This window comes from Mauremys reevesii, linkage group 5 (assembly GCF_016161935.1).
Source record: "Mauremys reevesii isolate NIE-2019 linkage group 5, ASM1616193v1, whole genome shotgun sequence".
In the NCBI taxonomy this organism is placed as follows: domain Eukaryota; kingdom Metazoa; phylum Chordata; order Testudines; family Geoemydidae; genus Mauremys; species Mauremys reevesii.
Genome location: NC_052627.1, coordinates 21064002 through 21089103, shown reverse-complemented (window position 1 = coordinate 21089103; position 25102 = coordinate 21064002). Strand labels below are relative to the sequence as shown.

Sequence of the window (25102 nt, the reverse complement as noted above, 5' to 3'; positions counted from 1 at the left end):
TGTCTTGTTCTATTGAAACTAATTGCACATGAGGATGTCTTCCCCCTTCCCCCTGAGTACTGCAAAAATTTGTAACAAAAACTATTATGGTTCATTGCTGGGGAAAAAAAAATTCATGTAACGCACTGAATTCTCATTTCACACTTCAGACACTGACTGGTTGACAGAGCAGCAGAATTTCAACTCCAATAGGCTTGAATTAGTTTCCAGGCAAAGAGGCAGAGATAAAAGGGGAAGGGATTTATAGAGTTTCTCTGGGTTTTTGTCAAAGTTTTTTCTCCTGGCTGGTCCAGAGAGAAAGGGCTCAGCTGCAATTTCAGCCTCGGGTATTTTCTAACTTGTTACTGAATAAATTCTGGACTTGGCTACATACGTCAAGGTAAATTTTACTACATTTACTACTTATATCTTCTCTGACTATGTGTATTGGTCTGTAGCCTTTGGGTATACTCAGGGAAAATGCTAGTGGGATAGCTGCTTTGTCAAAAACAATGCTAAATAAATTTCTGTTCAGAGTTTGCACAGGGGAACACGCTGGTAATGCAACTTAGTTTTTTTTCATTTTTATCTTTCTTCCACTTCTGTCAGCACAATGTCCAAAATGCCCTGTCTAGTAAGAAGATTATTTTGGAAGAAGGTTAAATATACCAGGCCTGATTCTGATCCAATTTACTTTGGATTTACACTGATATGATTTCATTGGAATTGCTTCTGATTTACATTGCTGCATGTGAGATCAGAATCAAGCTCAATAATTAGTTATGTTCTGAACTGAGAACTTTTGGGGGAGGCTTGAAATATCTGATATGTGTTTTATGGAACAGAAATAAAAAGGGATTAACAAATTACAGCTGAATCATTACAGGAACCAACAGTTACAGAGGATGATCCATGTAAATCTTGTCTGTAAAGTTTTCCATGCATTAACAGCTTGTTCTGTTCTACAATCCTATCATAGAGACAATGCAACCATGTCAATGACTTAGAAACTAGTGAACACTCTTTGCTCCTCCAGATTTATGAGAGACTCTCCAGTTGATTTTTTCATCTTTTTAATGTAGATCCAAACTCTCTCTCTCTCTCTCCTTCCCTTTCCTACCTATTCGTAGACACACATACCCTATTCCCACTGTAGTCACAGAACACCGAGAAAGTTAGGTAGGGAAGAGAGAGATGTCAAGGTTTAATGTTTATTGCACTCTGTACAACTATCAACCCTGGCTTGATGTTCTGGCATCTAGAATACTGCACATTTTATTTCTAAGGACAAAGACCAACCTGCACTGAGATATCACAGTGATAATTTCTTAGGACAGGTTTTCTGCAGTCAGTTAGCAAGGGGTATTGCAGAAAACATTGCATCCTTGCTACTTCTCACAAAGAGGCTAAATATGTCAGTGCTGTATCGTGGCTGAGTTCCACTGGCCCAAAGCCCACAAACTCTAAATAGTCATATTGATTCAATGCAACTCAGCAGAATTAAACTAATTCTCTTCCCCCTCCTATGTGTCTCTATTTAGAGATATTTCCTTTAGTTGTGCTTAGATAATTAGGGCTTGATTCCACTCCCATGGAAGTGGATGGCAAAACACCTAGTCATGCAGAGTTGAGCCATATTATATATTAAGATAAACCACAAAAATGGAAGCAACTTTCTGTGTGTATCAAAAGTTTCCAGTTCATCAGTGATTAACCCAGCAGGAGGATCTGTTCCACTGCTGGTATAGTTACTTTGCTTAATTTACAGATTTCTTGATATCTCTTGCATCTGATCCTTTGAATATTTCATTACCTATCTTGGGAAATGCTTGGAATCTTTACGGACTGTTCAGAAGGATAGATTAAAATGTTCCAGAATCTCAACATTTGTGGCTGATACGGATATTTATAACTGTGTTCCACTGAATAAAGAGCACTGGATCTTTATACTTTGAGGTGATCCTCCAGGTTACTATTAGAGCCCTGAGATTCCCACTTATGATCCTCTTACCTTGAGGCCCTCTGTCATTTCTACTATGCATCAAGCAAATCTCATGCCTCCTATAAATGCTATGGGACTCATGAGACAACATTGCAGGAGACTTCACTTCTCACATCTTCCTCTGACAGCCTACACCCAGCTGGTCTCCTCCCCAGACTCCCTTGTAGCTCAGCTCTCAAGCCAACTCACACAACAGTTCAGTCCCTTTGTGGGCTTTGTAAGCTAAAACAGGGTCCTTCACCCCACCTGGGGCTTGACTCTAAACAAAATGGTCCTTCACCCCACTGAGATCAACTGCAGTTCTTCCCCCTTATCAGGGTGCTGATTCCCCCAAGCCTTTTCCTGTTAGGAGCCCAAGTATTACTTAAGCTGGCCTGACATACACATCTTATTTTTTTTGCTCATCACAGACCCTCACTCACGTATCCTTTCCACTCTAGGCCCCCCAGCTTTAACCCTGCTCCTGTAAATCTACTTTCTGACCACAGCCAACTCTAAACTACTTCCTCAAAGTCTTTCCCAGGGAGCAGAAATTCTGCCTCTTCCTCTATTTAAGCAGTGCTCACCTTACTCCACCACCACAGCTGGGGATCAGTCTAATTAAGCCCCATTACACTCAGCTGGGGTCACTAATTAGCCTCACGTTGCCAGCTCACCAGCGAGGCTGAGAGACAGCTGCCAAGTCCTGGACAAGGCTGTACCCAGGTTGTTTCAAAAGGCCATCCAGCCAGTGACAGTGCCCTACAGCCGATGGAATGAAGTTACTATGTAATTCTCCTCCCCTTGCTTCTGTAAACTATGCTGAATAGCAACAGCATTCCAGGGGCCCCACTGAAGATTCAGTTTTGACCATAGATTAGAGGGCTGTGTAATGATATTTCATCCTGATCTCCCAAGCTGCACTACCTCCCTCAAGGTAGGACCCATGAGCTGAGGAATAGTTTGTTTTCCTTTACTGATTTTGGAGGACACTAACCTGAAGAATCTACTATGTTTGCCAGACTCGGATGTCAGACACTTTTTCAGCTGGGGGGAAAAGGCAGGTTTTTTGGGTTCTGCCGCAGCAAGGAGTTTGAGGCTTGAAACACCATCAGAAATGTCAAGAACAAACTGAGTGATGCTGTACCAGAATATGATGCACCTTATTATTAATTTTTTTATTATTATTGCCATGTTTATTTGCCAGTGTTCTGGGCACTTTACAGAGATATTAAATGACAAGAGAATTCAGGGTTTTGGCCAATCTTGAGTATCTATCAACCTCTTGAGGACAGACTGTATCGTTTAGGCCACGGCCCTCAGTAGGGGATGGTCTGGCTCTATATCACCAAGGAACAAAGAACCATGTGGATTGGGCCTCAAGCAGGCAGATGGTGCCCCAAGCATATAGAAAGTATAGGGACAGATTCTGTGCTGTGTGATCGCCCCCAGGGTAATGTAGAACAGTCCCTATGGCTGCTCTGCATCCCAGAATCCCATGTAATACAAAGTGGTGTATATATGCCCCATCTTGCCCTGCTCTGTCCCCTCCCACCCTGCCTAGGCACACCTCCTACACTGAAGATTGCACGAAGAAATAAGAGAGTTGCTTATGTCAGCAGTACCTAACCTGTTCTGGGCCAGGGTAATTTTCTCACAGCTCTTAGCAGCCCCTATACACGATGGGAATGATCCAAAGGAGCCAGCTCTATGGTATCTGCTATTGCTGGGAACTCTTGCTCAGCTGGAGAGGAGTCTTCTTGTCTGCCTCTGCCCTGTGAGGCCAAGGAAAGGCCATTCATGGGCTGGTCCCTGGAGGGCAAACCGGTTAGCTAATACTCATTACAGCAGGGGTGGGCAAACTTTTTGGCCCGAGGGCCACATCTTGGTGGGGAAATTGCATGCAGGGCCATGAATGTAGTAAGGGCTGGGGCAAGGGGTTGGGGTGCGGGAGGGACTGCGGGGTGTGGGAGGGGGTGCAGTGTGCAGGAGGGGGCTCTGGGCAAGGGGTTGGGGGGAGGAGGCGGTAGGGATGTATGAGGGGGCTCAGGACAGGGGTGTGGGGTGCAGGATGGGATGCGGTGTGCGGGAGGGGGCTCAGGGCAAGGGGTTGGGGAGGAGGAGGAGGGATGTACGAGGGGGCTCAGGACAGGGGATTGGGGTGAGGGAAGGGATGCGGTGTGCAGGAAGGAGCTCAGGGCAAGTGGTTGTGGGGAGGAGGGGTGTGGGATGTATGAAGGGGATCAGGACAGGGGGTTGGGTGCAGGGAGGTGCAGGGCAGCAGGGGGGGCTCAGGGGGGGGGGGGGGTGTGTCATGTACGAGGGGGCTCAGGGAAGGGGGTGGGCATGTGGAGTGCAGGAGGGGGTGCTCCAGCCCAGCACCACTTACCTGGAGTGGCTCCAGGGTGGCAGCGGCATGCAGCAGGGCTAAGACAGGCTCCCTGCCTGCCCTGCTCCCAGAAGCAGCCGGCACCACGTTCCTGCAGCCTCTGGGGGAGGAGGGGGCAGATGGCTCCACGCGCTGCCCTCACCTGCGGGCACCTCCCCGAAGCTCCCATTGGCTGTGGTTCCCCGTGGGGAGCCCTCTTCCCTCACCCCGGGGCCGCAGGGACGTGGTGCCGGACGCTTCTGGGAGCAGCGCGGGGCTGCAGCACCACAGGGGTGGCAATCCTGTAGCCCGGATCCAAAGCCCTGATGGGCCAGATCCGGCCCGCAGGCCATAGTTTGCCCTCCCCTGCATTACAGGATAGAAAGTGTTATTGCTTCCACATTGGGTAACCAAAGTGGGCTGTAAACACCCAACCAACGAGTGGTTTTAAAACTATTGATCAGTCAGTGATTTCACACATTCTTTCACCCACTTTCTCCACATAAAGACGAATGGCCGATCACAGGCCAAGGCGGACACTAGCTCGGGGTTCAGTATCACGTGCTCTCCCACCTTATGCTGCATCCCTCGCTCACAGCGGCCATCTTTATTCATGCAAGCAGTCCCACTGACCTCACCGTGAGTATTCCTGTGAGTCAGGACTACTCAGCCATGGAAGGGTTGCAGGATCCAGCTTCGGCATAGTTTCATGTTGCCCAGTGTACTTGGTTCTGACTGGATTAAGTGCACAAAAGTATCTTTGGCTTCATCTCAGCTCTTTAACTCCTCTATGTGGAGGACTTCACTGAGAAATGGCCATTACGGATTGATTAATTAATTAGCAGCACCATAATAGCAATGTCAAAAGAAGCCAAAAAGGATTTTTCCATTTTAAACGGAGCTGTATGAATACCACAAGAGCCCAGTGTTATATAATCCAGTCAAGCAGTGCCTGCTTTAGATTTAAGGAGGAAAGCTCAAAATGTCTTCTCTTTTCAGAAACAAGGAAAGGATTTTTTATTGGTGTTTCTTTCTCTACCCCACAAGCGGAGGTATTGTTACTATTTCATGTTGCTAGTCCAAAAATGTTAGCTGTTTACTCTGCTGTGCATGGCAGGGGCTCACTGTAGTCATAGCAATGAAAGAGGAGAGAGAGAGTCCCATGACAGCTTAGGAAAGTAACTCTTATATTAAAACTTGCTTTAGGAGATAAACCCTACAGTGTTGTCCTTGCCCATTTTTCTACCATTGTGCAAGTCCCTGTGCACACGGCACAGTACCAAAGGGCATGAGGCAATTAATTCTTAAGGCAGAAAAGTTGATACAAAAATACTTACCTGATTATCATTCCCAGTAAAATCTCAGCGGCATTTAAAAGATCATTTATCATGTTGTTATAATTCGTGGGAACATGAACGTATGTTACACATCTCATATAAAATAAATAATTACAGCAAGCAGAGGAAAGTATAACTTGTTTCTGTATGCAGTAAAGTCAATGCAATAAATTATCAGTTGGTAAAATCCAGTCCTAGTGGCCTGTTTCTGTTTACTGTCTCGCCTCTTTTCATGCCCAGGTCAGATTTTCATTAACATGTTTTTCCTTCCCACAAATAGCAATCAGAGGTTGGAATTCAGTAGTGTGCATAACCTCTCCTAGAATTTCTGTATGTGCTAAAAAGGCCTGATGTCAGTGCTGCATAACCAGGGCCGGCTCCAGGCACCAGCACAGCAAGCAGGTGCCTGGGGCGGCCAATGGAAAGGGGCGGCATGTCTGGCTCTTCGGCAGCAATTCGGCGGTGAGTCCCTCAGTCCCTCTCGGAGGGAAGGGCTTGCCGCCGAATTGCCGCCAAAGAATGAAGCGGCGGTGGTAGAGATGTCGCTGAAGTGCTGCTGACTGCGGCTTTTTTTTTTTTTTTTTTTTGCCGCTTGGGGCGGCAAAAACACTGGAGCCAGCCCTGTGCACTACAATGAAAATAGCTGTCAAAATTACAGCTGCTCCACAGAAATAATTCCAATATGCCAATGGAAAAATAGAGCCTATCACATTTTATTCAGCTACAAAGGTAACATTGTAGTTATTACTGTGGAACCCATTCTGCTAATTCCACATAAAGGGCAAGTCCTTTCAGCTGGCGTAACTCAGTGTCACTCCATTGTTGTCCACAGAGTCATACTGATTTGCACCAGGTTGCTAGAGATCCAGAAAGCCTGGGGCAAAAATTCAGAAGCACTTAGAAGCCTATTTTCCCATTTTCAAAAGTAGCTCAAGGAACTTAGGCTCCTAACACCCATTGACTTTCTATGATACTTAAGATCTGGTCTACACTACAAACTTTTTCTGGCATACCTAGGTCAGTCAGGGGGGTGATGAGGTGTGAGCCCTCCAGCAGAAACCCAGAGCAGAGACGTGGTTATACCAGCAAAACTGCTCTTTTGCTGGTATAGCTTATTTCACTTGTAGGAAGCCGGAATAACCTATGCCAGCAAAAGCCCAGTTTTGCAGATATAAGTTGCGTCCACATTAGGAATGCTTTGCTGGCTCAGCATACCCGTTTAGCTATACAGCCAAAGCCCTCTTAGCGTACAACTGGCCTTATTCTCCTAAGTGCCTAAGCCACTTCTGAAAAGTTTACTGTTGATGCAGAAACTAAGGGCCCACTAAAGTAAGAGGTAAGGCTCCCATTTATTTCTATGCACTTTGAATTGGGCGCTAAATAAGAACTGCTTCCAAAAGGTAAAGCTATAAATGACGGGACCCAAGGCATATGAGTGCCCAGTGAGCAGGGAGGTTCAAAATGCATGGGTGGGGTTCTAATTCAGCCCAGGCCATCTTTCTCGTAACTATAGGGGAAACACAACTTGATCGACTGGAGATTTGTATTGTTGATGAATTTGCAAAGGCTAATAATACTCACACTTCTACAATACCTTTATTTTAAAAGGGATCTTAAACCTCATGCTTCAGGGTTTAAACCAATCTCCAACTATTAGAGATCAGGATGAGACCTGACATTGGGCAGGGGATTCAGATTATCCCACGTCTGCCTACTGCAGGGTTCTTACATTTCCTCTGAAGCATCTGGCATTGGCCTCTATCACAGACAGGCTTCTGAACTGGATGCATCTCAGGTCTGATTCAGCTTGGCAATTCCCATGTTCCATCAAAGACTCTCAAAAGATAAAGATTTAAGCCTCACAAAGGCCTCTGTGAAGTTGGTAAGTGGTATTATCCCCATTTTACAGATAATGAGTCACAATTTCCCTGTGTCCCATTCATTCCAGTAACAACGGCTTAATTTGAGTAAAGGTGACAGAATCAAACCCCAGAAAAGTCAAAGTCGATGGTGGAGCTAGACATAATAATACATTTCTTCTCTAGAGCTGTTCCTCTGTAGATCTCAGAGCGCTTGACAGAAGAAGGTCCATGTCATTAATTTCATTTTAGAAATGGGAAAACTTAGACACAAAGCCACACTGCAGGTCAGATGTGAGTAGAACACAAACTGCCTGAAGCCCAGTCCTGTGCTCTAGCCACTAGATAACACTTCCTTCCTTGATTCTTGTACCAAGAAATACTGAAATGCAAACAAATACTAGGGCTCTGTCATGTAAAAAAAATGTATGGAAATTCACATGTAAATTAGTTTCTGCCCTTGTGTTTCTGGCATGCTGCCAAAGAGACCCTCAATACAAAAGAATTTTTACGGCACTGATCTAAATCACTTGCTTCCATGCAGATACGTGTTAGGAATCTCTCACACTTTCCCTTGTGCTGTCTGCTGTATTCTATTTGTCTCTACTGAGTGCACCTGAAAAAGCGAAACTCTGCAAACTAGACAGACAATTGAAGCTCTTTATTATGCTGCACTACAAGTGGAGGCTAACTGTGCGGTGCGAGAGGAGAGGTTTGCATCATTAGTGGCACATATTCAGGAAGTGTTTTGTTCTGTATAAACTATGAGGAAAATGTTGATATTAAGGAATTAAAAACATCAACACAAAAGCAACTTCCAACAGATATTCCTTCTGTCGGGAGGCGGGGTGGTGGCTAGGATGCTTTTGCAGGCTCTCCTACTAAATAAATACAATAATCAATGTAAGCCATTGTTTCCTCAGTGTATGAACTAGCTCCCAGAACAGAGACTTGCCTGGAACTCTTCCTTATGGTCTTTGATGTTTTTCTTCAAGCACTGACAAACAACTGCCTGGATAAATAACATTCTTATACCATGCACTGAGTCGCAGAAGCTTATTGTAGTTGACATTCCCAACCTTATTGACTGAGGGTACGGCCAGATTGTTCATGTGCCAGTGAGCTCAACCAGCAAATTGAGACGCTGTTTCATTTAATTAAAAATAGGGCAATACATGCTCCATTTATACAGACAATGGGAAAAGGTGTGGGGGGAATCAAAGAAGTGAGGTGTGGAGAAAGACGGATGGGGGAGAAAAACAGGGCAGAGAAATGTGAAGTGAAAGGAGAGATATGAAGAAAAGCAGCAGAGGAAAGAAAAAAGGTGAGAAAGTGGAGAGAAAGCCTAAGAAGAGCATATTAAAAAAAAAGAACCAGAATAAGAGAAGGGAAATAAATATAAGACAAAAGAAAAGAAATAGAATATACTGAGTCCCCAGAGGGTTGTGGGGTTTTTTGCACCGATGTAGCTACACACACACAAACTGCCACTACAGATGCACTACACAGGTATAAGATTTAAGTTTTAGTTATGCAGGTTACCTCAGCAAGCAAAATAAATGAGCTGTCTCTGTTTCGCTTACATGTTGACATTAGCATAAATAAAGCAAGGAAAGCTTCCCATGATGTCAGCACGAGAGCTGGGCAGGAAATGGTTCTCCCATCCCATAGAACTTTTTGAGATTTAAAATATACAGATATATATATATATTCTGCACTGGGACAAAATCAAGATCTTTCACAGTTTTTCATGAACAATGAGAGCGAGAGAGAGAGAGAGACCCCCAACCCAGAACAGCAAGAGAGCGAGAGAGACCCCGATCCAAATAGCCAGTCACATGGTGTTCCAGGCACTCACTTGGGATGTGGGAGACAAATGTTCAAGTCCCAGGTCTGAAAGGTCTGAATTAAGCAGAGCAGGGACTGAGCTGGGGCCTTCCAGCTACAGAAGCTGATCTGTGGAATGGCGTAAGCAGTGGCGGTAAAAGAATCTATAGTCAGTTAGTGTGTCAGAACAGGGTCCAGGAACTGGACAGAGGGGCCACTTGGCAAAAATCTGGGCACTCAGAAGAGCTGGTCTAACAATACAGCACATGAGCCCCCCAGGACCCAATCCTGTATTCCTTCACACATCGTATTGTAAAAGAACTGGGCCAAAGTGACTACTGGCATAAGCAGGCACAACTCCATTGAAATCACATGCTACTGGACTCTGTGGGGGAAGTTTGTGACTTTTGATTTGTGTTTCCCCGCCCCCAACTCACCCACCCAAATGTCCACTAAATGGTTTGCATCAGACAGCTTCAAATAGTTATAACCAAACCTTGACACACTTTTTCTGAAAGAAAACCTCCAAATTCCACCATTCTAGAGTTTATTATTGTCCTTTTAGAGATCTGGAAAACATGAAGCCCGTGACTTTCTTCATTTGCCTCGTGGGATCAGCTTTTGCTATTCCGGTAAATTCTCTTCAATCTATCACTTACCATGCATTTGAATTTTCATGTATTGAGATCATTGTGCTCTAGTGTCTCCCAGTGACCTGTTAAAGATTTTGTTTATATGCAGGTTTTAATCCCATTTTCTGTTCTAGACCTATCCCTTAATGTACAAACTTGGAATCCGTGGGCAGAAAAATTCAGAAAAGGTATTTGTTTCTTCTTCTTTAAGTACCAGACCACAATATAATACTGAGTTCCAATACATGAAACACATTTCTGTATATGTATTTGTTCACAGGTTCATTTAGGTAAAGTAGTTCCCTCATGTGAATTACTATGAAACTCCTCACCCTTCACATGTTAGCTAGCCAATGGCAGAGAAGCATGCTCAAAGATCCTGATAAGATCTCTTATGCATCCTAAGCGCTGTCTTCATAGAATTTGGAGAAATTCTCACAACCCGTTAATAAATTTAAACATGATATCTGTGTATTTATTGCAGGAAATAGTGGATCAAACCAAGGGTCAAATCCTGGTTGCCTTACCCACACACCCCCTGGTAAAGCTAGCAGGATTTGGGCCCTACTGAGAAACTATTATATGAACAATCATAGAGTGGAGACTCTCAAAGGTATCATAACAGTTACTGTACATGAAAATGTCATTTGATCTAATGGAGCTTTTATTGCTCGTTGTTCATATTTGAAAGAGGTGAGTCTATTCGAAGATGGGCAGAATGCTGGGCTGTTGAGCTAGACCCTTCTCTGGTGTAAATTTATGCCAACAAAAGCTCTGTTTCATGTTTTTATATTTAGAGATGGGCCTAAACCAGACCTCTGTCTCTTACTCCCCCACCCTCTGAACTTTGGTGGTTCAGAAAAAATGGAGTCTGGTGCCAAACTAACTGTGATGTTTTGTAAAAACAAAACCCAACCAAATTTTTGTAGAACCAAATGCAAAATCCAGCCTCCCTCCACCTACCTTTTGTTATCATGAGTTAGGTCTTGCTCCTAACATGTTTCCAGGTAAGTTACCTACCATTACACATGGTGTTCTGGATTGTTTTACAGGTTATAAAGGGGGGGGGATGACTTTTAGTATTTCATAATGTATCCATCAGAACAATTTACAGTATAATTAATTTTTTTCAGATACATTTCAGGTTCATGCCAGACAATTCCCAGACTGCAACTGTCTCCGAGAAACAACATATAGAGAAGACATCTGCAGCAGGACAAAATATTGCAGTACCAATACTGGGTGATTCACTAGTTGCAAGCAAATATGCAACGTTTATAGCAGACCAGTTGCCCTCTAATGGTAGTCAATTGCAGGTACATTTCCTAAATCAGCTATTTGTTTTCACATAACCAAAAAAGTTCCCATATGGTTCCTTTAAAAATTGCCAAGCTCGAAACATATAGAGAGTGTGTTGTAACTAATGTTGTAGAAAAAGGTGAAAAGACGTTAATGACATTCATGAAACATTGCACTAATTTTGTCTCGACTATTTTGCAACATAGAAATTTTGCTTTGTATTAAACTGTTGCAAGATAACCAGTTTACAGTAAAAATATGCAAAAATGCATATGCAATTTTTTGTAGTTTAATACCAAAAGATTTTGTAGTTTAATACCAAAAGACTCAAAATAGTATGTTTGAGGAAAGATGTACTTATTCCCCAGTTAAAAAATAGAATTATGAATTTCATTTTGAATATTTCATACAGTCCCAACGGTATCAGAAGGTGCATTGGGTTAGAGGGAAATGCTAATGAAATACTTTTGATACCAGCTTGGCTTTACAAAATAGGGTGCAGTTGACTCACACACAGTCCTATAGCATTAAGTGTTCATTATAAAATGGTCCCAATCCTGTACCCACAGAAGTCAGTGGGAGTGTTTTGCCAGTATCTTAGGCATTTGTAAATACAGTAATCCCACGCACATGAGTAATCCATTGAGGGCAATGAAGTCTGGGCTTTAAATAGGATCAGGGTCAAGCTCTATGGTTTTGCTTAGTGATAAGCCAGACAAACGACCGTGGCGGCGGTTGAGCATCCGCCGAAATGCCTCCGAAATTCGTTGGGGACCACTGGGGACCCCTGTGATAAGCAAACCTCTGAAGGTCTGGAGACTTGGTTCACAAAAACATAACGAGTTCTACATGTTAACGTGAATGGTCTGCAACCTCCTTTACTTGTAATTCTTTAGCAGCCACTGACTCTTCAGCCTGCCAACAGAAGAGAGTTCCCTATTGTAGGGCTGTAGGGAAGAAAATTGGGAGTGACCAACATCTTAAACTTCCCTCATGGCCTTCTCTCAGCTCCTTCCTTTCTCTGGTTGGTAGGTAGATGAAAGGAGATGGATGGGATCCTTAAACCATATTTTTTTCATCTTAAAAAGGTCCAGTGTTGGTTCATTTCAGTGTAGAGTAAAAAGCTTTAGGTCAGTTCTGATATTCAATCATTTCTCCCACTCCCACTTCACAGCCTTGGGTCCCACACTTACATTAGGCTTGGTCCTCCAGTTTTGCCATTGTCTTCATTGATTGTAGGATCATCCCCTCAATGCACACATTGATGTCCACAGCTGGTTTTGGGAAGGTATTGCTGGTGCCATCAAATCAAATGGGACTCCTGCTTAACTCAGCAAAGAAGTAGAGCTGTATCACCATCATACAGGATAGATCTGGTGATCCTGAAATGATAAGGCACAGTTCACTACCCAGGAAGATACCTAGTCAAGTACTTTAATCTCCTCTCTTCCCAACCTGCCTGTTGAGCATTTCTTCCAAAGCTATTGCTAGCACAGTATTTATCTTCTAGGATAACTGATAATTGCTGCTGACAATGTTTGCAAATACAGGTACCTAATGTTAGTCAATATTTAGGCACCTAAGCTGAGATTTCCAAGGAAGCCTAAATGAGTCAGAGATCCAACTCCTATCAAGTCTCAGTAGGATTTAGGTGTCTAACTCCATTGGAAATCACAGCCCCAAATAAAAATGGGTTGATTGTCAAACTTGCTGAGCACCCACAAATCCACTGATGTCACAGGGAGTCCCACTAATCTATGCACTGATACGTTTCATCGTATGTATTAATGAGTGAAAATAGCATATTAAAGATTGAGTTGGAAATAGAGTTATAAAATGAAGTCTTTACTATACTGTTCAATAAACATGCATTTTTCTTTGGAACGTTAGAGATACTTCTTCTGAATCTTCAAAGAAGAAAAACACAGAGTCTGAGCAGTATATTAACAGCAATAATGATTTACTCTCAATTCAGGGCAGCAGTGACAGGGAGGAGCAGACATTGATGATGGATGATGAAGACAAGAAAGAGCATAGGGACGCTAACAGTCAGGAAAGAAACAGTAGTGAGCATCAAGTGAAAAGTAGGTTAGGGCGTATTAACTTCCTTGCTCAGAACATGGGTGCAACGCTGGCTTCTGACAATCAGGAGAGTGTCTTTGAGAGAAGCAGCAGCCATCAATCTAATCGTGAGCATCAGTTCAAGAATGATGTTAAGAAAAGCAATATGGCTAGCGATGATCAGGAAAACCCAGGGCAGGGTCTCACAGTTGGTCAGGAACAGGACACATGGAAATACAATAAAAATCCTGTTGGATTATTTGAAAACAACAGTGAAGGTGATGAGGAAGAGGAGGAGGAGGAGACAGAGGAATGGGATGAAACTGGCTACAGGGACAGGAGGCAAAAAGCCCACATGAAAATTCAAGAAGGTCTCTACAGGAGTGAGCAGAATGAAGATAGCAGCCAATCTGATGAAATGCTGAGAGATGCTAGTCAGCCTCTCCAGATAACTAAGAGGCAGAATGAGGAATTTGAAGAGGCTGACCAAAAAGAAGATGAGGAGGATAATACCCCAGCACAGTCACATAAAGGAGAAGAGGTGACGAGCGCACCAAAAAGTATTGAACTAGAGCAGAATGCTGAGTGGCCAAGCCAGGAGGATGAAGATAGGTTCCAAGATAATACCCAGAGCATTAGTGACCACAAGGAAGTGGTGAAAAGACAGAATCTAAAAAAAGCTGCTGCATATATGGAAGCCAGCAATGTTGAGGACAACAGTCATGAAAACAATGATGATGATTCTAATAATGATGCTGAGAGCGATGAAGACGATTTCAACAAAAGCCAAAAGGAAGCAGCCTACCACAAGGGTGAACAAATTCGAAGTAATGATCACAGAAGCATCAGTTCTGAGGGGCAGGGGGAAGGAAAGGATGAAGATGAAAGTGTGGTGACTAATGAGACAGAGGATGACCAAAATGTCAACATTAAACACCTCATTCACTTTGAACAAGATTATTATAGTCATGAGCCAGCCATTTCTGACAACGAGGAACATGAGAAAATAACCAGCCTTGTGCAAAGGAGTGTGAACACCATGGAACCTGAAGATAATGTAAGTGTCTTTAAAAAATATGAGTGATAAAAAAGTAAAGATGCAGCCAAACTTAAGTCCAAGAGAGTTCATAAATTACATAAACAGAGTTCTTTATCCAAATCTTTCTTTTCACATCAATGAGATATATTTCATCCTAGTTTATTCATCACACAAAGCAATCTTCAATTTGACTATTTACTTCAATGATCTGATTGGACTAGTAGTACCAGAACACAATAAATGTGCGTATTTCCAGTGTTTTTTGAGAGTCAGGTCTTCATTGTGAACACAGATTGGTATCCTGGCTGAAATTCACTATCTAACACCCTCTGCTCTCTGAGTGAAGATTAAACCAATGTCCTAAAAAATAAACCACTGCTGTTTACTATATGTAAATGTGGCTCAGAGAGAGAATGATTCTAAAAGGCATCCGCTGTCCTTCTCTAATTCCTCTATGAATGCTTTGCAGTTTTTGTTGTTTACAATGTATTTTAAGATTAGACTGTCCTCATATTATAGGTAACAATCCTTCATTTTCCCTGGTGACTGCAGCATAAGAGCATAGCTGATCCACTTCAAGTTTTTATTATTGGTAAATTCTTGATACATTTGTATTAATCTATACAGGAAGATATAGTCTAAGCACAAGCAAATATTATACAATAGTTGCAGAGGTTTACTTTTCATTTTTAAGTATTATACTTGTATGTAAATTAGATATAGCCCCTCAGCTCCTGACAAGTTGCAGGCACCTCTGGTATAGACTCTTAGAGGTAGATTTTTCACTGACTTATAGCTAGTGGAGTACCATTGACTTTCTGTGTTTATGCCAGGCGTAAATCAGAACAGAATTTGGCTTCAGTAATGTGCATGCATAGGGACTTAGGTCCCAATTCAGCCATCCATCTTTACTAAGCAAAGCAGTTAAGTATGTATATAAGTGTTTTCTTGATAGGTTGGACTTAAGCACATGCCTAAACACTTTGCTGAACTGGGGCTTTAGTGTTTTTATACCGTATCTTTTTCTGAAAACAGTGCTACCTCATACTATGGGGGTATTATCCTTTCATTTATTTAGGAAAAAGGCAATATTGACTGTATTTTTTTCACCACTGGACCAGATTGTGCCCTTACATCAAGTCTATGAAGTTGCACATTTGTAACTGGGGGCAAATGTTGGTTGAATGTGTTTTCCCTACAAGAGATCTATTATAACTTCTACTTTTGTTTTCGTGATTGTAAAGGTTAAGACGACAGGCAGTTCATATAATGAGGATGAAAGTTCCAGTGATAGCAGTATGAAGGTTCTTCTCAGTGAGTAATCTATCTGCAAAGCAATTAGAATACTACTAACACAGGGGTTCTCAAACTGGGGGTCAGTTATTACATGGGGGGTCGCGAGCTGCCAGCCTCCACTCCAAACCCTGCTTTACCTCCAACATTTATAATGGTGTTAAATATATAAAAAGTGTTTTTAATTTATAAGGGGGGTGGGGGTCGCACTCAGAGGCTTGCTATGTGAAAGGGGTCACCAGTACAAAAATTTGAAAACCACTGTGCTAACGCTATCAAGCTGTGGAATTTGCAGTTGTTGATTTTTTTTACTGCTTTATTCATGATGTGATTTCACATGACTGAATTTTGCTTGCACTTAATCCTGTATATTACAGAGTTGTGCACAAGGAAGAATCTGTTCTGCATGCCCTTGTATTTATTTATTTAAGTGTTGAAAGAACTGTAAAAACAGTAACAAAAAAAGTTGCAGACAGAAGCCTTGCTTTTTGCGACATCTGTATAAAAGTTGGAGTTATTTTCCACTGAAACATATCACCTTGGGGGAGGATGTGATCTTAGTTTGATTTAAATCATGATATGGCAAAATGATTTGGATTCAACAAGAACAGATATGAAATTTCACCATAAACAAATACTGAAACTGAATCTAAACTTTTTTTGTTTCTTTCTTTTTCACATTTTTCCACTGCTTGACTTGGGCTGGGCTAGAAAGTAGAAATATCAAACTACTGAGAAAGAGGGTTTGGGGTTTTTTTTTTGGAGGGGGGGGGAAATGACAGGAGGAGGTACTTCCAGTCCAACTGCAACCAGTAAGTACTAAAAATCTTGTTCTAATGAGATTTCTTGATTAAAGAGATTCAACTGTGTTTTGATAAACTTTTGATAAGCACTCAAGCAATTTGTTCTAATAGGCTGGTCCGATATTTTTCTAGATCCTTGTAGGAACTTCCACTGTAAAAGAGGTAAGGTCTGCCAAGCAGATGAACAAGAAAAACTTAGTTGTATTTGCCAAGATCCGGCTGCTTGCCCTCCAGCTAAAGATCATGAGCATGTAAGTATTCCATGGAGTACACAGGCACAGAAAGAACTCACTGCAGCACTTGCCTGATGCCCCATTCCTCTGATATTAATTGGTGCAATTCTAGGGAGCTTGTGAATGGTTCCCAATTATTTTAATAATCATATACCCAAAGGGCAGAATTCACCCAAAATATTCCTGATTGCTATTTGATGGGATTATAGAACTATCCGTACTCTACTTGAATAAAAAATAAATTACAATTGCTCAGCAATAACTCTACAGCTACTCCAAGAATAAAATTAAAAGTTACATTTGCCTCTGTGAGCTTTTAGCATGTGCAAACACATACCCAGAGTTACGTATTTTGGACATTACTTAGTAATGTTTCCAACGGAGTTGCTATGGGGTTCCTACATCAGTGCCGCAAAATTATATCCAAAATGCTAAAGTTAGGCACCCAAATCCATATTTAGATGCCTAAATAAAAGGGATGGTTTTCAGAAGTTCTGAGCACCCATTTCCTTTGAGCACTCACACATTAATGGCCATGTGTTGTATTTGCTGGCCATGAATGTTATACATTAATGTTCATATGATCTGACAGTGTTATTGACTAGATTTTTTTTTTTTTGCTATCTAGGTTTGTGGCACTGATAATAAAACCTACGATGGCACATGTCAGCTCTTTGGTACTAAGTGTAAACTTGAAGGGACAAAAATAGGACACCAGCTGCACTTGGACTATATGGGATCCTGCAAATGTAAGGCTTTATTTATTTATAAGTATATAATTTACCTATATATACAGGGCCCATCATCTTAGTATCTAGACACTGAACATAGGCTCTTGTCCCACACCCTTCTTTTGTATCAGTGACCAGTTAGAAATAAGCTCACAACCCTAGACAGGTCCATTTTCTATAATAAGCTGCACAAAAGCCCTGGCTACCTTTGTGGTTCAAGCACTTTTCTACCTGCAATATGCCTTGGGCCTGCCTCCATCCCAGTTACCATCTCTGGCTCTCTTTCTGTCTATCTAGGTGCTTACATGGCCTTCGTTACTATAATATCTGAGCACCTCACAGTCATTAATGTATTTATCCTCACAACTACCCCTGTGTGCTAGAAAAGAATTATCATTCCCATTTTACAGATGGGAACCTAAGAGACTAAGGGCTAGATTCACAAAGGAACGCAGGCAAGGGCAGGCTGAACATTACCCCGCCAATCTTCTAAGTGCCTAGAAAAGCACTGGATTCACAAAGCCTAAATCAGGCACCTAAGCTCCCTATACAATGAATGGAGAGAGATTGGTGCCTTAGAATGGGATTCATAAAAGCCAGAACACTAGTCAACTCCATGCCTAAGCTAGCCAATGGGAGGTGCCAAGTCAAAGGAAGTTAGCTAAGCTCTGCCCCTCTCTCAGAGATAGGTGTCCAAATTTGGGCTTCAGGGAGGTGCCTCCATCTGCTTGGGATTCTCAGCTGCAAACTGTCTCTTGGTGTGAGGCATCTATGCTGCTTTAGTGAGGGGGAGGCCCTCCCTCTTAGCTGGTAGCCCCGGGTTAGGATATTCTCTAAGTGGTGGGCGACCACTGATGTATGCTCCCCATCTATCAGAGAGGGAGAGGTATTTTATCTGGGATCTGCCAACACTCAGGTGAGTGGGCTCTGGGATACTCTGATGGGGGGCACCCTCCACCTTTCCTGTGGAAGCTGTTCCAGTTTGGAGCAGGGAGACTGGATCCTGGATCTCCCATGTGAGGGCTCTAACCACCAGGATACACAGTCATTCCCATTGCTATTTTTAGCCATTGCTAATTTAGCTAGATTAAAGCTAGTGCCGGTATGCCTACCCAAGCTGCAATCACACTTCCAGCTGCAGTGTAGACATACCCTATGACCCCGATCATGTAAACACTATGTATATGCTCAATTTTAGACATAGGAGTAGTCCTCTGAATAGGTCCTATGAAGTCAATGGGACTTCTCAGATACTTAAAATTAAGCATATGTTTAAGCATTTGCAGAATTAGGGCCAAAGACAGTAAGGGGCAAACTTTTGCAAGCAAAAATACTCGTTGGTGCAATTCTGTGCTCATAATTATTTCTGATGGCAGTTTAATTCACACAGACAACTAAGCAACTGTCTTACATAGAATCAGAGAATTGAGCATCCAAGTAATCTAAAGTGTGATTGTAAATAGCTGCAGCAAATTGCAATGGCATTCCCAATTTTACATCACAAAAATAGATGCCAAATTTAAGGTTGAGCTGAAAATTTGGTTCGTAAGACTCAGATTTTGCTTGGAGATGCTTGAAACTGGGGACTTAATGCACCTCTTGATAATGCGACTAGAATCCTTCGTGGTTTGAAACAGACATTCCTCCTTGCACTGACTATGAAGTGGATCAGTTCCCTCTCCGGATGAGAGACTGGCTCAAGAACGTCCTCATGCAGCTCTATGAGCGTGATCTGGAGAGGTCTGGATTTCTATCTGACAAACAGAGGAGTAAAGTGAGTAATTAGTATCAAATAAAACACAGCTGCAGCCATGTCACTTGAGCTGGGCAAATCATGTGACACACAATTTACTTAATAAACATTGCCTCTTTTTAATGTTAGCGAAATGTCTGCGCACAGTTTGGGATTTTTTGTGAATAATTCTTAGCCTGTGGATTGGTTGTGCGAAGTTCTTTGTGACTATTCAGTATATGAAATTTAGAATGTGAGCTGTATGTTTTCATTAGATACCCAGGTTACATGATACATTTCTCTTCCCCAGCTAAATAACTAACTCTTCGAATTTTTGGTGCAAATTCTCACTTTTACAAGTTCAGAATCTGCTTTCCATGAATAATCCCCAATATTTGCATCAATTTGGTTTTTCCAAAGAAATTCCTGCCATGATACTCAGAGAAAGTGAACACAAAAGAGTGGGCAAACACAATCAATGCAAAAGTTAATTTAAAATTGGATTGAATAATCATGGGAAATTGTTTGCGGAAATCATCCAGATCTATACACTAATAATCTACAATTAAACAAAACCATTACTCATTAACAATATGTTTGAGAGCTATGAAACTTCAAGGTGGTGGTGTTGACATTCATTGTTCATTAGAAAGGGAGAGAGCTATTTCAGCTATCCTGTATAATTGCATCACTATTATTCTGGCGTTGTCATATCACTGGAGGTTACAGAGGATTAGTATGGGGTAAGGATGTTATCCCAGTGGGTCTATTCCAGTTCTATTAATAATATCATTGCACCATCTTCTGGCAGGTCAGTGATTTCTGCAACAAGAGTTGGTGGCCAGAGACTAGTTCCTCATGGATAGGGGTCATCATCATTAGAAGTGCCACCATAATTGGCAATCTTGCTGGCAGGCTCAACAGAGACGCCAAGGACTGAACTGGCAAGAACACTGAGCTACTTTCTAAGTGTTTGCTCCTGCAAGATGCTGAACATCTCTTGCAAGGTGCTGCTGAGCACCTGCAATTCTAAGTGAAAATGGGAGATACTCCACACCTTGTAGGATTCAGCTCTAAAACCCTGGAGACAGTGGCCAGATTCTCAAACGTGTTACTGCCACTTGGTGTTGCTCAGAAGGTGCAAAGTGGACAGACTCTGGCCTTAGCTAGTCAATGGATGATTCCGGTTGCATAGGGGATACAACTTAATTGGCATACAACTGACAAGACTGACAGAGCCCTCTCCTGTGCCAGCTGCTCCTTTCCCCAGTATAGCAGATGTGTCATGAGAGGAAAGTGAATAGCCGGGGTTTAGCATTGCAGAGCTCTGCTATGCCTATTCACCGCTAAGTTACAGATCTTATACAAGTGAGAGAAAAGTTAGATCAAGCCCCCAGTTGGGGCAGACTAGTACAGGATTGAGGAGGCACAACTGGGTCCTTTCTCTCCCTTCCCCCTCCACCCACCTGGCACATACAGACAGACTGTAAAGCTGCCATAAATGAGTGGTCAAAGATGCTCTGGTCCAGGGGAATCATATGCCGGAGGCTGAACCAACACCCAGCAGCCCCAGCATCAGGGTGACAGTAATGTGACATACAGCCACTTTACTTCCCACCAACCCCTGTATCCTGCCTTGAGTACACATCATAGCTAGACCTGAAGATCAGGTGCTAGGATTTCAGGTTCAGCTCAGATAAGTATCCAAAGCTTATCTGAAATACCCATACTGCTTAAGTCTGAAGAAATGTGCTGGTAAACATATAAGGACAGACTGTTTAGTGCAATTTCCAGCAGCTCAACTTCCAGCCACAAATACTGCAAAAACAACTCTCTCGTGATATTTCAATGAAGATACGTGTGTGTGTGTGTGTGAATGACGACACGTGAATGTTATTCAGACTAGTCCTTCTGTCACTGAACAATCCACTCCTTTATTGGTGTAGGTCAAGAAAATCTACCAGAATGAAAAACGTCTGATGGCTGGAGATCATCCAGTTGAGCTTCTGTTACATGACTTTGAGAAAAACTATCATATGTATGTGTACCCAGTGCACTGGCAGTTTAGCCAGCTTGATCGGCACCCTGCCGACAGGTAGAAACTGTTTCTATGCTCAGTTCTGATTCATTTTTTAGATCATGATTGTTCTACTTTACCATGTCTTTCAAAAAGTGCAACTATTCTCAAAGGCATACATACGGGGCCAGATCCCCTGCTAGTGTAAATTGGCCTCTCTATAGTAACTTCTGTGGAGCTTGTAAATGGGATCCTTCACCTCATGGACTTCCTCTGTAAGATACTTATCTGGTTTTACAAGGACACGGGATTTAGTTGCAAATACCTGCTACCCACACAGATTTCATAATAAATATATATATAGCACCTTTAATTATAGGATTTCACAGAAAATATTAAGGGCTTGGGGAAAAAGCACCAAACTCACCTGGGCTGGGTGATAGTGAGACTGTGAGAACAAGGGAATAATCCGTTAATCACCAGTGATGTATTATTGGCTTATTTGTCTTTCAAAGATTATATGAACAGAATTATCACAATATTAAAGATATACAAAATCCTTAAGATAGTTAATATTGGACATGTTTCTTCTTATCCCCTTGTAACCTTGACATTCTTCACTGACCCTGATTTCTTACCCCCAGAAACAGAGATCATATGCTACCTTTATTTCATTTCAGGTTATTGTCACACTCAGAGCTTGCTCCTTTGCGAGCTTCTCTAGTTCCCATGGAACACTGCATAACTCGTTTTTTCCAGGAGTGTGATGCTGACAGGAATAAGCATGTCTCTTTGAAGGAGTGGTGCCACTGTTTCGGAATTAAAGAAGGTAAAGCCATAAGGTTGAGAGGCAGGTGGGTAGGGAGAATTGCTCCCTTCCAGACTAGGCAGAGAGTATCTCAGTTCATACACAGAAGGTAAGACACTCTGGCCTGAACATCAAGTTAGCAGTGTTCTGAGGTGAATGAAATGGCGTGCAGGGATGACAATCTCAGAAGGTGCAGCATTCTGGGTTGGTTCCAAAATCATGCTTAAGTTTTACATTAGGAGTAATTTCCAACTTATTTTGCAGTGGGTGAAATATCTAATCACATACACAGCAACCTAGCTTGGGCCATGCATACAAGATCAGAACAGTAGCTCTATAGATCTATATATAGACTATAGGTCAAAATCTTATTGATTTCCAGTTTGTACCTATATAAACAAGAGAATTTGGCCTTTAATGGTGCTGTTCAACCCCATGCCCCACTCTTTAGATTCCAGTCCAATAGCAGAGGCCTGCGGAGGAACTCTTGCTTTGGCATCTGTATTTTGGGTATCTGCAGTTGGTCGCAGTCAGCCTAAATAGTGGATGCTCATGGCCTGATTCTCCAATCGTAATTCCTCTCCTGTTTTACAGTGGTCCATTAACCTCCGGATTCACACTGATTTAAGTGAGAGGAGAATCAGCCCTAGAATCAGAATCTGGTGCTCCATAACACACACATTTACAGCATAGCTCACTTTGCATATAACGTCTTGTTAGCATCTTCTTCATCCCCATATAACTCTCTAGGAAATCTATCAAACCCTGTTCCGTCAAAAAAACCTCCTTATTTTGGACCCTGCGTATTTCCTCCTGCAATGGTACTGCACCCCATCCTTTTGAAACCATTGACAGTATGGTTACTGATTCATGTCCCTTACCAACAGTATGGTCTCACTCATCTTTTTTATAGAAGAGTTTTCCAAAACACTGTGGTGTTGTTTCTTTCTAACTAAGAATAAGGGGTTCATCTGAATTATGAATAAATGGGTTTTCCATTTAGAAGTGTTCACAGACTGAGCCACCTGAGCTTCAGTATTAAAATACAGACAGCAGATGAAACTCAAAGATCTTTTTGGCCAGATTCCACATTAGACAGAGATAGGCAGCAGGATGCAAAGATCAGAAATAAAAAGAAACTGGAAACTTTGTCACCTCCTGCCTCCCCCTCAAAATATGGAGAGTCATTTTTTTTAAAAAAATACTAAAAGTAGCAGCGAGATGCAGATGTAAAAAAACCCCAAACCTCTTTTCAGCAATAGAACTTGATTTTGCATAGGAGAATCATAGTAATCTTTTAAAACTTGTCACAAACAGGTCCCAAAACTCTTTGGGCCAGGTTCTTAGTTCCTGTTCAATGTACTTTGTGCTGCTCCAGAAAGCTGGAGGTTCCTCTGACATAGGGAACTCCCCATGTGAAATAAAGCCACCGTAGATGGTTCTATATGATCCCCCCTTCTATGCAAGGGACATTCCAGTCCATGTCCTGGAATGGTGAGGGGAACAACTGGGGTGCCTTGTACTCTGGCAATCCCCAAGTGGTGGAATGGTCTCAGTCCTGCAGTGTAATTTACAGTAGCCCTGAGACTGCTGTTAGTTATGCAGGGGCCATTTCAGTCCCACATCAGCCCTAGGACTGAGGGAGAAGGGTGGGGATGAAGGTATTATTACTAAAAGGAGTAATAGTCAATGGCATGTGCTATTACTAATGGTTCTGTTTGTCCTTTGTGGGTTGGGGTGTCCTTAGTGATTTTGAAAAGGCAGGAGATGATTACTGAACAACAAACACATTGGGAATATACTGCATAATGAGAAAGCAGCTTGACTAGAGAAGATATAGGATGGGTGGCACCTCAATTTGATATGCACATCTGTGTTTGTATAGAGGTGTGAATAAAATAGGCCAGCATCTGAGCCCTCTGAAACTTTAGAAAGAAAGTGCTGACTAGCTCATAACCTATTCATGGGTCTTTCATATTAAAGGTTCAGTCATGATGGTAACATTTTTTTCCTTCTTCTCTATTTCACAGAAGACACGGATGAAAACCTCCTGTTCTAAACCCAGCAGGATAGAGTTCCAGCACCCTGTTCACATACCAGTCAAATCTGTAAAGCCATTGTATTTCCAAGATACTGATAGATTAACACGTTTGAACAGAGAGCTTACATAAAGATTTTTGTAGATTGACAGGGTTACTCCCAAAGAAAACAAAAAAATAAAAATTCTAAATCAATTAACAGTAGCAGAATCTAAGAACTTCTCACGTGACATATCTAAACTTTTGTTTCCTGCCTGGAGTTTAACAATCCATAATCTCTCTCTGTACACAATAGAAAATAATTGTGCATGATAGAATTGTTCAGAATATTGTTCTTCACATCGACACATACAGTGTGGATTGTGTTTGTATACTGCAGAAAACTAGAAATAGGACAATTTTATTTTATTGTCAATGTACTGTATTGCTAGCTTCTTAATATTCTAATAAAGAAAGCATGAAACAAAAGCATGTTTGGATTTGTTATTTTTTTAAAACTTGTTTAAAAGAATAGGCATCAGCACAAATGTATAATGCACATATTATTTTAAACTAATCATGAGGTGAGAAGACAAAATATAGCATGCATGATGTTTCAAGTGACCTCTTTAAAAGCGTTGTCACCATCACTTTAACTTCCATCCTTAGAAGTTCCGCACCCCCATAGGTCTGTACTGTACATTAACTCATGATATATATTTCTTTGACCAAGGTTAATAGAGTAGCAACCCTTACTGGGTTTTTTACCCTCTCTCATAAATTTAATAACTATAAAAGCCATTAAAACATGGCCTGCCTATAAAACAAAAACTCAACAAAGTATGGGGGGTAATTCCTCTGTTTTGCCTGCAACCAGCAAAAATATTTATAAAAATAAATTAAGAAATAATCTGCCACCCCAAAAGGGGTAAAAAAAAATAATTTTTCATTTTGTCTTTCAAAACTTCAAAAAAAGCTGGTACCAGCTTAAAAGCAACCGAAAATACCATAAATCTACGTCTCAACAAAAATTGTGTTTTGTGTTTTGTCTTGTGTTTGTCTTATTGCTAGCATTGTTATATATT

General features: G+C 41.9%; 2 protein-coding genes across 4 annotated transcripts in view; one reads left to right on the top strand and one right to left on the bottom strand.

Annotated features, from left to right (window-relative positions):
• Window positions 1-247: 247 nt before the first annotated feature.
• SPARCL1 (SPARC like 1) lies at window positions 248-24496 on the top strand. Of its 2 annotated transcripts, none has more exons than XM_039540774.1 (12): window positions 248-379; window positions 9917-9983; window positions 10118-10171; window positions 11117-11299; window positions 13168-14400; window positions 15627-15696; window positions 16611-16729; window positions 17340-17460; window positions 19080-19216; window positions 21121-21212; window positions 21872-22020; window positions 24030-24496. In XM_039540774.1, the coding sequence occupies exons 2-12, from the start codon at window positions 9930-9932 to the stop codon at window positions 24056-24058; spliced, it is 2241 nt and encodes a 746-aa protein (XP_039396708.1). In that variant the 5' UTR covers window positions 248-379; window positions 9917-9929; the 3' UTR covers window positions 24059-24496. The 2 variants fall into 2 exon arrangements, with proteins under 2 accessions (XP_039396708.1, XP_039396707.1); XM_039540773.1 differs by having other exon boundaries at window positions 21121-21269.
• NUDT9 (nudix hydrolase 9) overlaps window positions 11707-25102 on the bottom strand; it is a 41055-nt gene continuing 27659 nt past the window's right edge. The window contains exon 10 of one of the 2 annotated variants that reach the window (XM_039540784.1): window positions 11707-12664. The gene's annotated coding sequence lies outside the window, so the exon portion shown is untranslated. Of the gene's footprint in view, window positions 12665-19064; window positions 19197-25102 lie in introns of those variants that run through there. The other variant, XM_039540783.1, reaches the window with a different exon arrangement.

Coding starts and splice junctions, on each gene's coding strand:
- SPARCL1 (XM_039540773.1), top strand. CDS start 9,930: ATGAAGCCCGTGACTTTCTTCATTTGCCTCGTGGGATCAGCTTTTGCT. Junction 11,300..13,167: donor CTAATGGTAGTCAATTGCAG/GTACATTTCCTA, acceptor TTTCTTTGGAAC/GTTAGAGATACTTCTTCTGA. Junction 16,730..17,339: donor CAGCTAAAGATCATGAGCAT/GTAAGTATTCCA, acceptor TTTGCTATCTAG/GTTTGTGGCACTGATAATAA.